At 45.5% G+C, this 13197-nt stretch overlaps 1 protein-coding gene across 3 annotated transcripts in view; it reads left to right on the top strand.

Moving 5' to 3' along the window:
* The window catches only part of LOC117816378 (transcription activator BRG1), a 30357-nt gene that overhangs the window by 4798 nt on the left and 12362 nt on the right, over positions 1 to 13197 (top strand). For all 3 annotated transcript variants that reach the window (XM_034688604.1, XM_034688605.1, XM_034688603.1), the window contains exons 5-18: positions 5 to 103; positions 220 to 478; positions 625 to 751; positions 893 to 1066; positions 1629 to 1802; positions 1943 to 2116; positions 2287 to 2334; positions 2532 to 2662; positions 3927 to 3984; positions 4061 to 4170; positions 4369 to 4516; positions 4630 to 4793; positions 4907 to 4973; positions 5136 to 5246. In XM_034688604.1, coding sequence (XP_034544495.1) covers positions 5 to 103; positions 220 to 478; positions 625 to 751; positions 893 to 1066; positions 1629 to 1802; positions 1943 to 2116; positions 2287 to 2334; positions 2532 to 2662; positions 3927 to 3984; positions 4061 to 4170; positions 4369 to 4516; positions 4630 to 4793; positions 4907 to 4973; positions 5136 to 5246 — 1844 coding nt within the window. The remainder of the gene's footprint in view (positions 1 to 4; positions 104 to 219; positions 479 to 624; positions 752 to 892; positions 1067 to 1628; positions 1803 to 1942; positions 2117 to 2286; positions 2335 to 2531; positions 2663 to 3926; positions 3985 to 4060; positions 4171 to 4368; positions 4517 to 4629; positions 4794 to 4906; positions 4974 to 5135; positions 5247 to 13197) is intronic.

The following is a 13197-nucleotide window of genomic DNA, read 5'->3' as shown; positions in this document are numbered from 1 at the left end:
TCAGGGATTATGGGTCCAAACATGCCTCCCCCAGGACCATCAGGTACACCAGCTGGGATGCAAGGTCCAAACCCAAATGGACCTCCCAAATCCTGGCCTGAAGGTGTGTGGTGCTGCTTTAAGATCTTATGAAGCCTCCTGTATACTGAAGACTACAACATCCCTAGCATTAGCACGGTATCAATCTATCTTTTATCCCTGTACTTCCCTCCTCTCCAGGCCCCTTGGTGAATGCAGCAGCCCCCTCTAACGCACCCCAAAAGCTGATTCCCCCTCAGCCTACTGGACGCCCCTCTCCGGCCCCACCATCAGTTCCTCCTGCTGCTTCCCCAGTAATGCCTCCACAGACCCAGTCCCCCGGCCAGCCGGCACAGCCTACTCCCATGATGCCTTACCATGCCAAGCAGAACCGCATTACTCCCATTCAGAAACCATGCGGCCTAGACCCAGTGGAGATACTGCAGGAGAGGGAGTACAGGTACAACAGGGCACCTTTAATTATCTTATAAATCCGGGTTACCAAATATTATATATTAAATTGGGCTTTTTTCAAGAACTTTCTTTCTCAACATTCATTTCATTCCATATGTGATCAAAACTTTAAAAACTTGTTATCTCTTTCAGGTTACAGGCTCGTATCACTCATCGCATTGCTGAACTGGAGAACCTGCCCGGCTCTCTGGCTGGTGATCTACGGACCAAAGCTACCATAGAGCTCAAAGCCCTGCGACTGCTAAATTTCCAGCGACAGGTAGCCAAGACATCATTAAGCTTATCACTTTCACAGTTACCTCTATCTTTCACAATATTATACTTTTGCCTGTTTTGAGTTGTGGCCGTATGAAAGGATGGGTCAGTGGTTGGATTCTTTCTGTGTGCTGTCTGTCTACAGCTGCGTCAAGAGGTGGTGGTGTGTATGCGTCGTGACACAGCTCTAGAAACCGCCCTTGATGCCAAGGCCTACAAGCGGAGCAAGCGTCAGTCTCTGCGAGAGGCTCGCATCACAGAGAAACTGGAGAAACAGCAGAAGATCGAGCAAGAGCGCAAACGCAGGCAGAAACATCAGGTAGAAGAAGAGCGCAGTTGAAATATCACCTGCAAGAAATGTGTCTTGTATTCTCTTTCTCTCCTTTATTCAGACCATAGACTGTATAAAATATGGACATAGTATTCGTGACGTCACCCATCTGTTTCTGAAGAGCTGTTTTGAGACCAATTGGCGGCGGCAGCCATATTGCTTCTGTCGAGCCAGTGTGATGTAAAGAAGCGGATTTTGAGCCTCCTAGCAAACAGCTTCAGTGTTCCCACAGGCAGCTGTGCCTCTCATTGGAAGACTCGTAATCTCAATATCTTTGAAATTGCCGCGTTAGAAAAAAATTCACCCCCCTCACAGTGAGAGCACATCGAGAAATGAGCTATCCAGACTACACTCATCTTTTGTACCAGGTTAAACATATTTCTGCTGTAAAGATCTTCTTTTTCCCATTCATGTGTATGTGACTTCCGGTACTTCCGGAGCCAGCCTCAAGCGAATCCTCGACGAACTACAGCTTTTAACACTTTCGCATTGGACTCATATTTTAGACCGGAGGTTGCCGCTTGATTCAGACTTGTTTTTTTTATTCTAGGAGTACCTCAACAGCATCCTGCAACACGCCAAAGACTTCAAAGAGTACCATCGCTCCATCACAGGCAAAATGCAGAAACTGACCAAAGCTGTGGCCACCTATCACGCCAACACTGAGCGCGAGCAGAAGAAAGAGAATGAGCGCATCGAGAAAGAGAGGATGAGGAGGCTGATGGTAAGAAAAGAAAACATAAGACACCCCACAGGCACAGTTAAATGGCTTGCTCATTACACATAGTATAAACACCCTGCAGCACCCTACATTAACACATGCATGTGTCTGTGTCTGTGTGTGTGTGTTCGATGTCCTTGCAGGCTGAAGATGAGGAGGGCTATCGTAAACTGATCGACCAGAAGAAGGATAAGCGTCTGGCCTACCTGTTACAGCAAACTGATGAGTATGTCGCCAACCTCACTGAGCTGGTCAGAGCTCACAAAGCAGCACAGGCTCTCAAGGAGAAAAAGAAGAAGAAGAAGAGAAAGAAGAAGGTATGGACAACAAGAGGAGAAGGATCAACAGTCTGCATCTCCAGTATTCATGAAAGCCTCATTTTCAGTGTTTCATAAACTGAACTGCAGCACACATGGCCTGCGTCTTTAAACTGGTGACTTTAGTCAGTAATCTCTGTTGGGTTTAGTCATCTTTTCTTGTCTTGCAGTTGGAGAATGCTGAGGGTCAGACTCCAGCTATGGGTCCAGATGGAGAGGTGAGCAGATAGAAATAAATGCAGGAGTGTTGTGAACTTGAAAATGTTAACTTTACATTGATAATGGGCAAACAAAGACAAATGACAGCAACAGCATTAAAACTGGTGTACCTGTGTGAAGCTTTGTCTCATTTGATTGAGCCAATTATCCATTGAAGTAAGTCTAGTCAAATGATGATTTGTTTCCATTCTGGCAGCCGCTTGATGAGACCAGTCAGATGAGCGACTTGCCTGTTAAGGTCATTCACGTGGACAGTGGGAACATCCTGACAGGAGTAGACGCCCCTAAAGCTGGACAGCTGGAGACCTGGCTGGAGATGAATCCTGGGTGAGGATGACTTGTTTATAAGACTTTGTGTTAAAATCAGTCAGGGAAGTGGGTTGCAATGCTGTAGATCAGTCTGCTGATCTTTTGACAAAGGTACTGACATTTGGCAATGGATACATTACAATGAAATTAAAGGTCCAGAGGAGAGTGCATTTTTGAGTCCAGTTATATATTTAAACTGCTTTAGTGTCCAGTGTAAGCATGTTGACTTCATCATCAGGGGTCATGGCAATGTTCATGATGGTGAGAGGCTGTGTGTAGCAGCTCAGCCATAAGCTGTATTTAAACATGCACCAAACTCCTCAAAACATTCCAAATATTTTCAGACTGGGCTACATGTGTGAATGCAAAGAGACTACATTTTCAATTTCTTTTCACATGGACTTTTTCCTGACAGCATCCTTGTATAATTTCCCCTTTTCTGTTGAAGTTGGGGTGGGCAGAAGGGAAAATGCAACAGGAACTAGTTGGTGTGAATTAACTACAAGCGAGCAGGTGTTGTGACAGTTTTGTTATGGAATTGGTGCGAACCCAGAAGAGCGTAAACAGGATGAATAGGAACATCTGGGGTTGGAGATGTAGAATCATTTTAAATGAGAACAGCAAAGATGTCCACAGATCTGTTAGTTAAGACATGGCTTTGATACTACCACCCCCCCTTAACCTACCATGAAAACTTCACGCTGTGATGGACATGTATGAACAAGTGGCTCTGAGAAACATCAGGGGCAGAGCCTCTAAGCTTTTGCAGAAAATGATTCTACATACCAGTAGTAACACATTTGATCTGGCCTCTGTTGTAGGTGATGTTGCTTGCAGCGGCAGTTAGGAACTGGTAGTGTGTGATGCAACAGGTTGTTGGCAATTTGCCACAGCATCCATTGGATGTCTGTCTGACAAATTGTGGCTGCGGTGTTGATGTTCCTGGTAGCTCCCACTTCACTACAAAAGCACACATTTTTGACTGAGGAAACTCGTGTATTTCAGAAACTGACTCATAGTAGTTTGGCATCCTATGACTGTGCCACATTTCACTGAGCGTTTTACAACTCATTACAAACTTTGAATGTTTATTTTTGGCAATTTCATGGTTATTATTCTGGATTTTATTCACTTCTTTGCAGCTGGTTTCGTTGAAGCCCCTAAGTTCAGTTTCAATCATCAGTGACCACTTACCATAGGCCTTAAACTGTACATGTGCATGAAATTTGCATATACAGGGGCCGTTATTAAATTGATTTAATCATGCATGTGTTTTGTACAGTTATGAAGTTGCGCCCCGCTCAGACAGTGAAGACAGCGAGGAGGAGGAAGAAGAAGAGGTGGGTTGCTTAATCAGACATGTTTTAAGCTAGCTTCTTAATCACTGCCCTGACCACTGACGAGCTCTCTTGACAGCAAGAAGAGGAGGAGCCTCAGCCATCGACCGCTCTGGTGGAGGACAAGAAGAAGATAGCAGACCCTGACAGTGAGGACGTGTCAGAGGTGGATGTACGACACATCATTGAGTGAGTACAGACATGGAGTACTACACTTTATATACCACAAGAAGTGTTACAATGTTACAATGTTACAATTTTACAATGTTACAATGTCATTTAGCAGACGCTTTTATCCAAAGCGACGTACATACGAAAACAAGAACAACACAAGTGTCTACAAGATCATTCCATGCTTGAAAATACATATTTTTTTCCTCTCTGTAGAAATGCCAAACAGGATGTCGATGATGAATACAGCGGTGCAGCGTTCGCCCGAGGCCTTCAGTCATATTATGCTGTGGCTCATGCTGTCACAGAGAAGGTGGAGAAACAGTCCACTCTGTTAATAAATGGACAACTCAAACAGTATCAGGTACACAAAATCAAGCCACCAATTCCATGATATCCTCTATTTGAGTATGTACAAAAAGTATGATATCAAGGGCTTTCATGTTGGGCAGACTTTGATTTGTTGTTGCCTGTCAGGTCAAAGGTCTGGAGTGGCTGGTTTCTCTCTACAACAATAACCTGAACGGGATCCTTGCAGATGAGATGGGTCTGGGAAAAACCATCCAGACAATAGCCCTCATCACGTACCTCATGGAACACAAACGTCTCAATGGACCCTACCTCATCATTGTACCCCTCTCGTAAGCTAGCCCTCATTAATCCAAACATTTACTCTATGTAATCCCCTTCACAGGGGAGTTATTGAAACACAAACCAATTATTGAATGACAACAAAGCCGTCTATCATCGACAGAACTCTTTCTAACTGGGTGTATGAGTTCGACAAGTGGGCACCCACAGTTGTGAAAGTGTCCTATAAGGTGAGTTTTTTGCAGCCATGCCACCCTAACCCAGAGTTAGTTTTGTCTTTTTTTAATTGTCTTTTTTGGGCTGCAAAATTTTGTAGCTTTCTTTAATTATTTTCCTTATTTTTTTCCTTTTTGTCCTATTTTATATTTGTGACTTAAATATTTTGCTTTCAGGGGTCTCCTGCTGCCAGAAGAGCCTTCGTCCCCCAATTGCGAAGTGGAAAGTTTAATGTTTTACTCACCACTTATGAGTACATCATCAAGGATAAACAAGTGCTGGCCAAGGTGAGATGGGATGTACTTACTGACACAAGCAGAAGGACACACCCAGTTTGTGCAGTCAAGTCAGTATCTTCCTTTAATAGATGTGCGTTTTGTTGCTTTTATGTCTTTTTTGTAAACCAGTTGAAGTTGGTCGAGGTTTCTGTGTACTAGGGGTGACCCCAAATAGTCAAATATTAGACGATTCGTTCTAACGAGCCTTAGTCGACTGCCAACCTCATGGTCGAATATTTGCATATGAAATGTGGATGATTCCATTCAAACCATGGGGGTGCTCAATGTCTAATTTTCCATTATTTTCCTGTTTCCCGTAAAAATAGTGTCTCATTTAGCCTATTTTGATATAAATATAGACTTATTTAATGTAATTCTGAGAACAGCTCTTGAAGTGTTAAATCTCCTTAAAGTGGTAATTAAATCTCCCCTGGTAATTAAAGGTGGACCATTTAGCGGGACCTGTGGAGCAGACGTACTTCAGCTGGCCTTTAAATCTTTCTACGTTCATGGTAGCTCAAAATGTAAGAAATAAAACTTCAGTTGATCCTAAAAAATAGTGATGAAGATGAGGAGCAGCTTCATGACGAGGGCTGTGTGTAAGAGCCATATTCATGTTTTGGGTCAAGCTTTGAAACACATTGTTTATTGTGCCACTGGGTGTCATCATTTTGCTGATTGAGGGCACAGGTATAAAGGTACTGCACCGCCTAGGTATCAGATGTGTGTCTTGACCCGGAAGGGCAGTTGGTTTTTGACCGTTGTCGTGTTGTCACGTTGTTACGTTGTTGCCTTGTCACGCTGTTACGTCGTCACGTCGTCACGTTGGATGCTGTGACGCTGCGTCGACAGGCGGCATGGAGGACCGCGTCTAAAATGTTTGTTCGTGCAACGAAATGAGAAACTTGTGGACGCTGTCTAACTGTGCGTACGGTGATGCAATAAATGGAATGTTTTGTGCTGCAAACCAAAGTTACGCCTAAGACCTGTGATTTCAACAACTACAGTAAACGGTATTGTATGGACAAACATATACCAGTACAACGCGTCAGCCAAGTCATTCCCGGGAGATATCAAAACACACCGGCAGCTTTAGTATGAGACTAAGCTTCTATATTGTCAAAAACCCGTGCTATTTGGAACTTTGTTTGTAAACCCTCCGGCGCGTTTGGCACGTCACTGGAGGAGGCACGAGGAACGTGGAGCTGTTAGCGGTCATCGTCGGATCCGGAGGGCTGCGGTCATCGTCGGATCCGGAGGGCTGCGGTCATCGTCGGACCCGGAGGGCTGCGGTCATCGTCGGACCCGGAGGGCTGCGGTCATCGTCGGACCCGGAGGGCTGCGGTCATCGTCGGATCCGGAGGGCTGCGGTCATCGTCGGATCCGGAGGGCTGCGGTCATCGTCGGACCCGGAGGGCTGCGGTCATCGTCGGACCCGGAGGGCTGCGGTCATCGTCGGACCCGGAGGGCTGCGGTCATCGTCGGACCCGGAGCGGGGAGCTGCTAGGATTTCGGCTGCAGTGATCTTTGGACCTGAGGCAGAAGCTACGGTGCTGTTTCTACGGCTACTCATGCGGAGCATCGTACCCAAATCACCGCAAGGCGCCCAACGCAGCGTTTGGAGAGGTATGTGTAGCGCTACACTGTTTATGGCCATTTAAAAATGTGTACACACATGACTCTGTCGAAATCCAATGCATTGGTTGTCAAAGCGGACTGACATAAGACTCTGCGCCAACTTGACTTTTGCGTGGCGAACTATTGAACTGATTTTGTGACTGTGTGTTTACTATGGATGAGAACGCGGCGTCGGACGTGGCTAACGGGACCGAAAGGGTTCACGTTCGGTCAGCTGCTCAAAGAGCCAGCAGTATATCTGGCGGTGCTGAGAGGTTACCTGAAAAGCGGGTGATTAAACTCACAGCTAAAGCACTCGCTGGTAAATTAGAGCGCTTACAAAATGAAAGAAAATCCAAGCTCAATAGAGCAAGGGTCATTAGGAAAACAATGCAATGTCTAATGTTGAATGATGATAAAACAGAGGTACAGAATGCTCTTGATGAATTGATAAAGGTGTGTAACGAAGCGAAATTCATTAATGATTCTTTGTTGCCCCTATTGCCTTGTGTCGAAAAGGAAAAACATGAAACGTGGTTTAAAGCAAGCATGATATCAAATGATGAGTGTATTGTCAACGCGAAAAAGTGGTTTTTGGGTCATCATGGTTCCACTGCACATGGAAACGTTGGTCATGTGGAGGATGACGTTCGTCCTGAGGACAGCGTGTCAAATGTGGGCAGCAAACGCTCAAGTCAAAGGAGCCATCGCAGTGGCAACTCAAGCACTACGTCCTCTGCACGCATAAAAGCTGAGGCGGATAGAGCGGCCCTACTTGCGCGACAAGCAGCTTTAAAAGAAATACACGCTTTGGAGCAACAGCAGGAGCAGCTGAGGAGGAAAAAAGAGGAACTGGACCTGAAAGTGGACTTAGCTGCATTCAATGCTAAGTTGGCAATATTACAGTCATGTGATGTTCAAAGTTATTCAGGAGCCTCAAACGGCATGGACTCTTATTTTGAAAGGGAAAAGGAGAAGACGGAATCAGTCACTGCCTTAAACCCAATGGCAAAAGAGTACAAGCCGGCATCGAAAGTTTCTCAACAAAAACAATGGACAGGATCAGTGTCATCTGACAAATTAAAATCCATGGATGAGTGGCAAAAACAAAATGTACAATTGTTGCAAACTGTTACAAGCCCCCAGTGGCCACCAAATGAACAGCAACAGGGAAGTAATATACCAGCAACATCACTACATGTGCAATGCCAGCCGATGGATGCTCAATCAAATGATGGACCAGGACAACTGACAATGAGTCAAAACAATCCTACTGGTGACATACTTAACATCATGCACAGACAAAATGACATAACAGCAACTCTGGTGCATCAGCAGCTTTCCCTATCTCTGCCGCCACGAGATATTCCCACGTTTGAAGGGGACCCTCTTAAGTACAGAACATTTGTGAAAGCCTTTGAGCAAGGAGTGGAAGTAAAGGCAAGTAAAGCGGATTGTCTTTATTATTTGGAGCAGTTCACCAGAGGACAGCCACGAGAGTTGGTGCGTAGCTGTTTATATATGGAACCGGAAAGTGGCTATACAGTGGCAAAAGGTCTGTTACAGGAACATTTTGGCAACCACTACAAAATAGCATCTGCTTATATGGAGAGTGCTTTGGCCTGGCAACCAATCAAATCTGAAGAGGTGAGTGCGCTCCAAGCCTATGCCTTATTTCTGCGTGGCTGCTGCAATGCAATGGAGGACCTGCAGTACTTGCAAGAGCTTGACATGCCGGTCAACATGAGAGCTATTGTTTCCAAATTGCCATTTAAAATGAGAGATCAATGGAGAGTCAAAGCTCATGACATAATGGGAAGAACAAATGACAGAGCTCACATAAAGGACTTAGTGGCATTTATTGAACGCCATGTCAGAATTATTTCAGACCCGCTGTTTGGAAACATACAGGACCCTGGATTTGGTGCTTCGGGGACAAAGACTCTCACCAGCTTTAAAACTCAGCCCAGGGAAAGAGTAAAAGAAAGAATTGTCGCTACCACAGTAACTTCTACAAACCTACCTGAAAGAATTGAACCTCAAAGTAAGATGGAGAAAGTTGGATGCCTCTGCTGTGCTCGTGGGCACTCATTGGACGAGTGTAAAGAGCTGAATGGAAAGAAGCACAAAGACAAGATCCACTTTTTGAGGGAAAAGGGAGTTTGTTTTGCATGTTTGTCTGTGGGTCACATGAGCCGTGACTGTGAAAAACGGTTAAAATGCAAAACCTGTGGTCAAACTCACCCAACCTTGCTTCATATAGAAAGGCAAGCAGCTCCAGAGCAGCAAAGAGAAGCGTTCAATGCACAGCCTACTGTTGTGACAACATGTGGACATACAGGGGCCGGTAAGGACCAATATGCCCTATCTATTCTTCCTGTAAAGGTGAAGACTTCAAAGGGAAATCACCTCATTACAACGTACGCCTTCTTGGATCCTGGTAGCTCTGGTACATTCTGTTCAGAAAATCTCATGAAGAAGTTGAATGCTGCAGGTAAAAGAACCAGCTTTCTGCTACGTACAATGGGGCAAGAAAGAGTGAAGACTGCCTACACCTTGACTGGTTTGGAGGTTGCGGGTCTTGAAAGCGATGATTTTTATGTGCTTCCAGATGTTCTCACACAGGAGAAAATGCCTGTGAATTCTGAAGACGTAGTGACACAGGAAGATCTGGATAAATGGCCACACTTGGAAAAGGTACACATCCCAAGCGTCAAGAAAACTGTCGACTTGTTGATTGGCACCAATGCTCCCAAGTTATTGGAACCATGGGAGGTCGTCAACAGCTGCGGGAATGGCCCATATGCTATCAGGACAGTCCTGGGATGGTCTGTAAATGGTCCGCTGAATGGAAATGGTGGCACCATGGAGGCAGAATTTCCCTCTGCAATGGTTAACAGGATCGCTGTGTGTAAACTGGAAGAAATGTTGGCTGCCCAGTATAACCACGACTTCAGTGACAAGAATGTGGAGGAGGAACAAATGTCAAGAGAAGACATGAAGTTTTTGGAAATTGTCAGTCATTCAGCAAAGCAGGTGGATGGGCATTACAGCCTGAAAATGCCTTTTAGGAAAGAGAAGCCCATGCTCCCAAATAATGTATCAGTGGCCAAGCAAAGGATTCTTGGACTCAAGAAAAGATTTGAAAAGGATGAACGGTTTCATCAGGAGTATGCAAGCTTCCTCAATGGTGTAATTGGAAAAGGATATGCAGAAAAAATCCCTCAGCATCAGTTGGACGGTGAAGAAGGAAAAGTTTGGTATATCTCGCATCACGGCGTTTACCATCCCAGGAAGAATAATTTGCGGGTTGTGTTTGACTGCGGGGCAACGTTTAAAGGAAGATCTTTAAACAACGAACTCTTCCAGGGACCTAACCTGACAAGCAGTCTAATCGGAGTGCTGACAAGATTTAGACAAGAGCCTGTAGCTTTAATGGCGGACATACAGCAGATGTTCTATCAGGTCAACGTTGTAGAAACCGACAAAGACTTTCTACGGTTCTTGTGGTGGCCGGAGGGCGACTTGAGTCAAGAAATTGCAGAGTATCGGATGACTGTCCACCTGTTTGGGGCAGTGTCATCCCCTAGCTGTGCTTCCTATGCACTCAGGAAGACAGCAGAGGATGGGCAGGCATTCTTCCCTGCTGACGTGGTTCGAACAGTAAACCAAAACTTCTACGTCGACGACTGTTTGAAGAGCACATCATCAGAAGATGAGGCCATTCAGCTGATTAAAAATCTTACAGCTCTGTGTCAAAAAGGAGGATTCTGTCTGACCAAGTGGGTCAGTAACAGCCGAAGGGTGCTGAGGACAGTCCCAGAAGAACACAGAGCTAAGGACTTAAAGGAATTGGATTTGGATAGGGACAATCTTCCCTTGGAGAGAGCCCTAGGTCTCCAGTGGTGCATAGAGAGTGATGTTTTTCAGTTTAAGATGCTGGTGAAACAAAGTCCTTACACAAGACGTGGCATGCTGTCTATGCTCAGTTCGGTGTATGACCCTTTGGGGTTTATTGCACCAGTCACTTTACCTGGCAAAGTCTTGCTGCAGGAGCTTTGCAGGAGAAACTCTGGATGGGATGAAAGCTTGCCTTGTGACACTCTGCAGCAGTGGAGAAAGTGGTTGGAGGAGCTCAACAGGTTGCCAGAGTTTACCATCAGCAGGTGCATTAAGCCAAAGGAGTTTGAACAACCCACAAAAGCCCAGCTGCATCACTTTTCGGATGCAAGTGAAGGAGGGTACGGCACCGTGAGCTACATACGGTTGGAGAACAACGACAATGTTCATGTTGCATTTCTGCTTGGCAAATCAAGAGTTACACCACTAAAGCCCGTCACCATTCCACGTTTGGAGCTTACTGCCGCAGTTCTTGCTGTTAGTGTGGAGAGAATGTTGAGAGCGGAGCTGCAGCTGCAGTTGGAAGATTCATTTTTCTGGACAGATAGCACTTCAGTGCTGAAGTACATAATGAATGAAGACAGACGCTTTCATACTTTCGTGGCTAACAGGGTGACAACCATCAGAAATGCTACAAAGGTGTCCCAATGGAGGTATGTAAATACCAAGGATAATCCTGCAGACGATGCGTCTAGAGGCAGTAAAGTCAATGACCTGCTGACCGGTAGCAGGTGGATTGAAGGACCCAGCTTTCTTTGGAAGCCAGAAAAGTATTGGCCAGAAAATATCGTGGAGATCAGCATTCCATTGGATGATCTGGAAGTCAAAAATGAGTTCATTGTGAATACTGTTATTTCAGAAGATTTGTCTAATGCGACGGATCAACTAATTGCATACTTCTCAGAGTGGAGGAGGCTCAAGGTTGCTGTTGCTTGGTTCCTCAAAATCAAAGGAGTTCTCTTGAAGTTATGTCAAAGAAGAAAGGAGCTGCAAGCTTCTGATGCAAAAAATGAACCCACTCATGTACAGTTGGAGATGAGGAGGGTAAAAAGATCATTTGGATGTCAGAGTGTCTCAGCTGAGGATCTATGTGAGGCAGAAATTGCAATTGTACGCTTTGCTCAGCAGCAGCAGTTTAAGGCGGAAATTGATGCGCTCTCATCTGGGAAGTCGACAGTCAGGAAGGAAAGTCCTATTTACAAACTGAATCCGTGCCTGGAGGACGGCCTGCTCAGAGTTGGAGGAAGACTTAGTAGGGCAGCCTTGCCCGAAGAAGTCAAGCATCCGCTTATCCTCACAAAAGACCAGCGCATCTCCACACTTATTCTGAGGCATATCCACCAGCAACTGGGGCATAGTGGTAGAAACCACACTCTATCCAAGCTAAGGAGAAAGTATTGGATTACAAAGGCTCCTTCAGCAGTAAGGAAAGTCATAAACGACTGTCGGATGTGCAGACTTCATGCAGCGAAAGCAGGCGAGCAAAAGATGGCAGACCTTCCATTGGAAAGGATTTTGCCTGATCTCCCTCCTTTTACAAGTGTTGGTGTTGATTATTTCGGACCAATCGAGGTCAAGCGAGGAAGAAGCCTGTGTAAACGCTATGGAGTGATCTTCACCTGTTTAGCAAGCAGAGCTGTTCACCTTGAGGTTGCTAACTCACTGGATACGGATGCGTGTATAAACGCGTTGCGGCGTTTCATGAGTAGAAGAGGCCAGGTTTCTCAGATGCTGTCCGACAATGGCACCAATTTCGTTGGAGCAAATAGAGAACTGAAGGAGGCTCTCACTGCACTTAAACACGACCAGATCCGGAGAGTGCTCAGTCCAGCTGGAGTGGACTGGAAGTTCAATCCTCCAGGAGCATCTCATTTCGGAGGAGTTTGGGAGCGAATGATTCGAACAGTAAGGCGTGTTCTCAAATCTGTGTTACACCAGCAGCAATTGGATGATGACAGCCTTCACACAATTCTCTGTGAAGTTGAGGCCATATTGAATGACCGCCCCATCACCCAGCTGTCTGAGGATCCTAACGATCTTGAACCTCTTACGCCGAATCATATTCTCCTTCTGAAAGGCAAACCTGCATTACCACCCGGGCTGTTTGTGAAACAGGACCTGTATGCAAGAAGAAGGTGGAGACAAGTTCAATACATCTCGGATCTGTTCTGGAAGCGTTGGGTTCAGGAGTACCTCCCTCTGCTTCAAGAAAGGCAGAAGTGGAACAGAGAAAGGAGGAGTCTTGTGTCTGGAGACATTGTCATTGTCATGGATTCAACTGCCCCCCGTGGCTCCTGGCTGCTCGGCCGAGTGATCGAAACATACCCTGACAAACATGGTGTTGTTCGGTCTGTTCGCCTGAAAACAAAGTCTAATATGTTGGACAGACCTGTCACTAAACTTTGTTTATTGAATGCAGTTGAAGAGGTTTAATACTGATGCA

Source organism: Notolabrus celidotus, chromosome 7 (assembly GCF_009762535.1).
Source record: "Notolabrus celidotus isolate fNotCel1 chromosome 7, fNotCel1.pri, whole genome shotgun sequence".
In the NCBI taxonomy this organism is placed as follows: domain Eukaryota; kingdom Metazoa; phylum Chordata; class Actinopteri; order Labriformes; family Labridae; genus Notolabrus; species Notolabrus celidotus.
The sequence above is the reverse complement of the archived record's forward strand: the minus strand, read 5'-3'. Positions and strand labels throughout refer to the sequence as shown.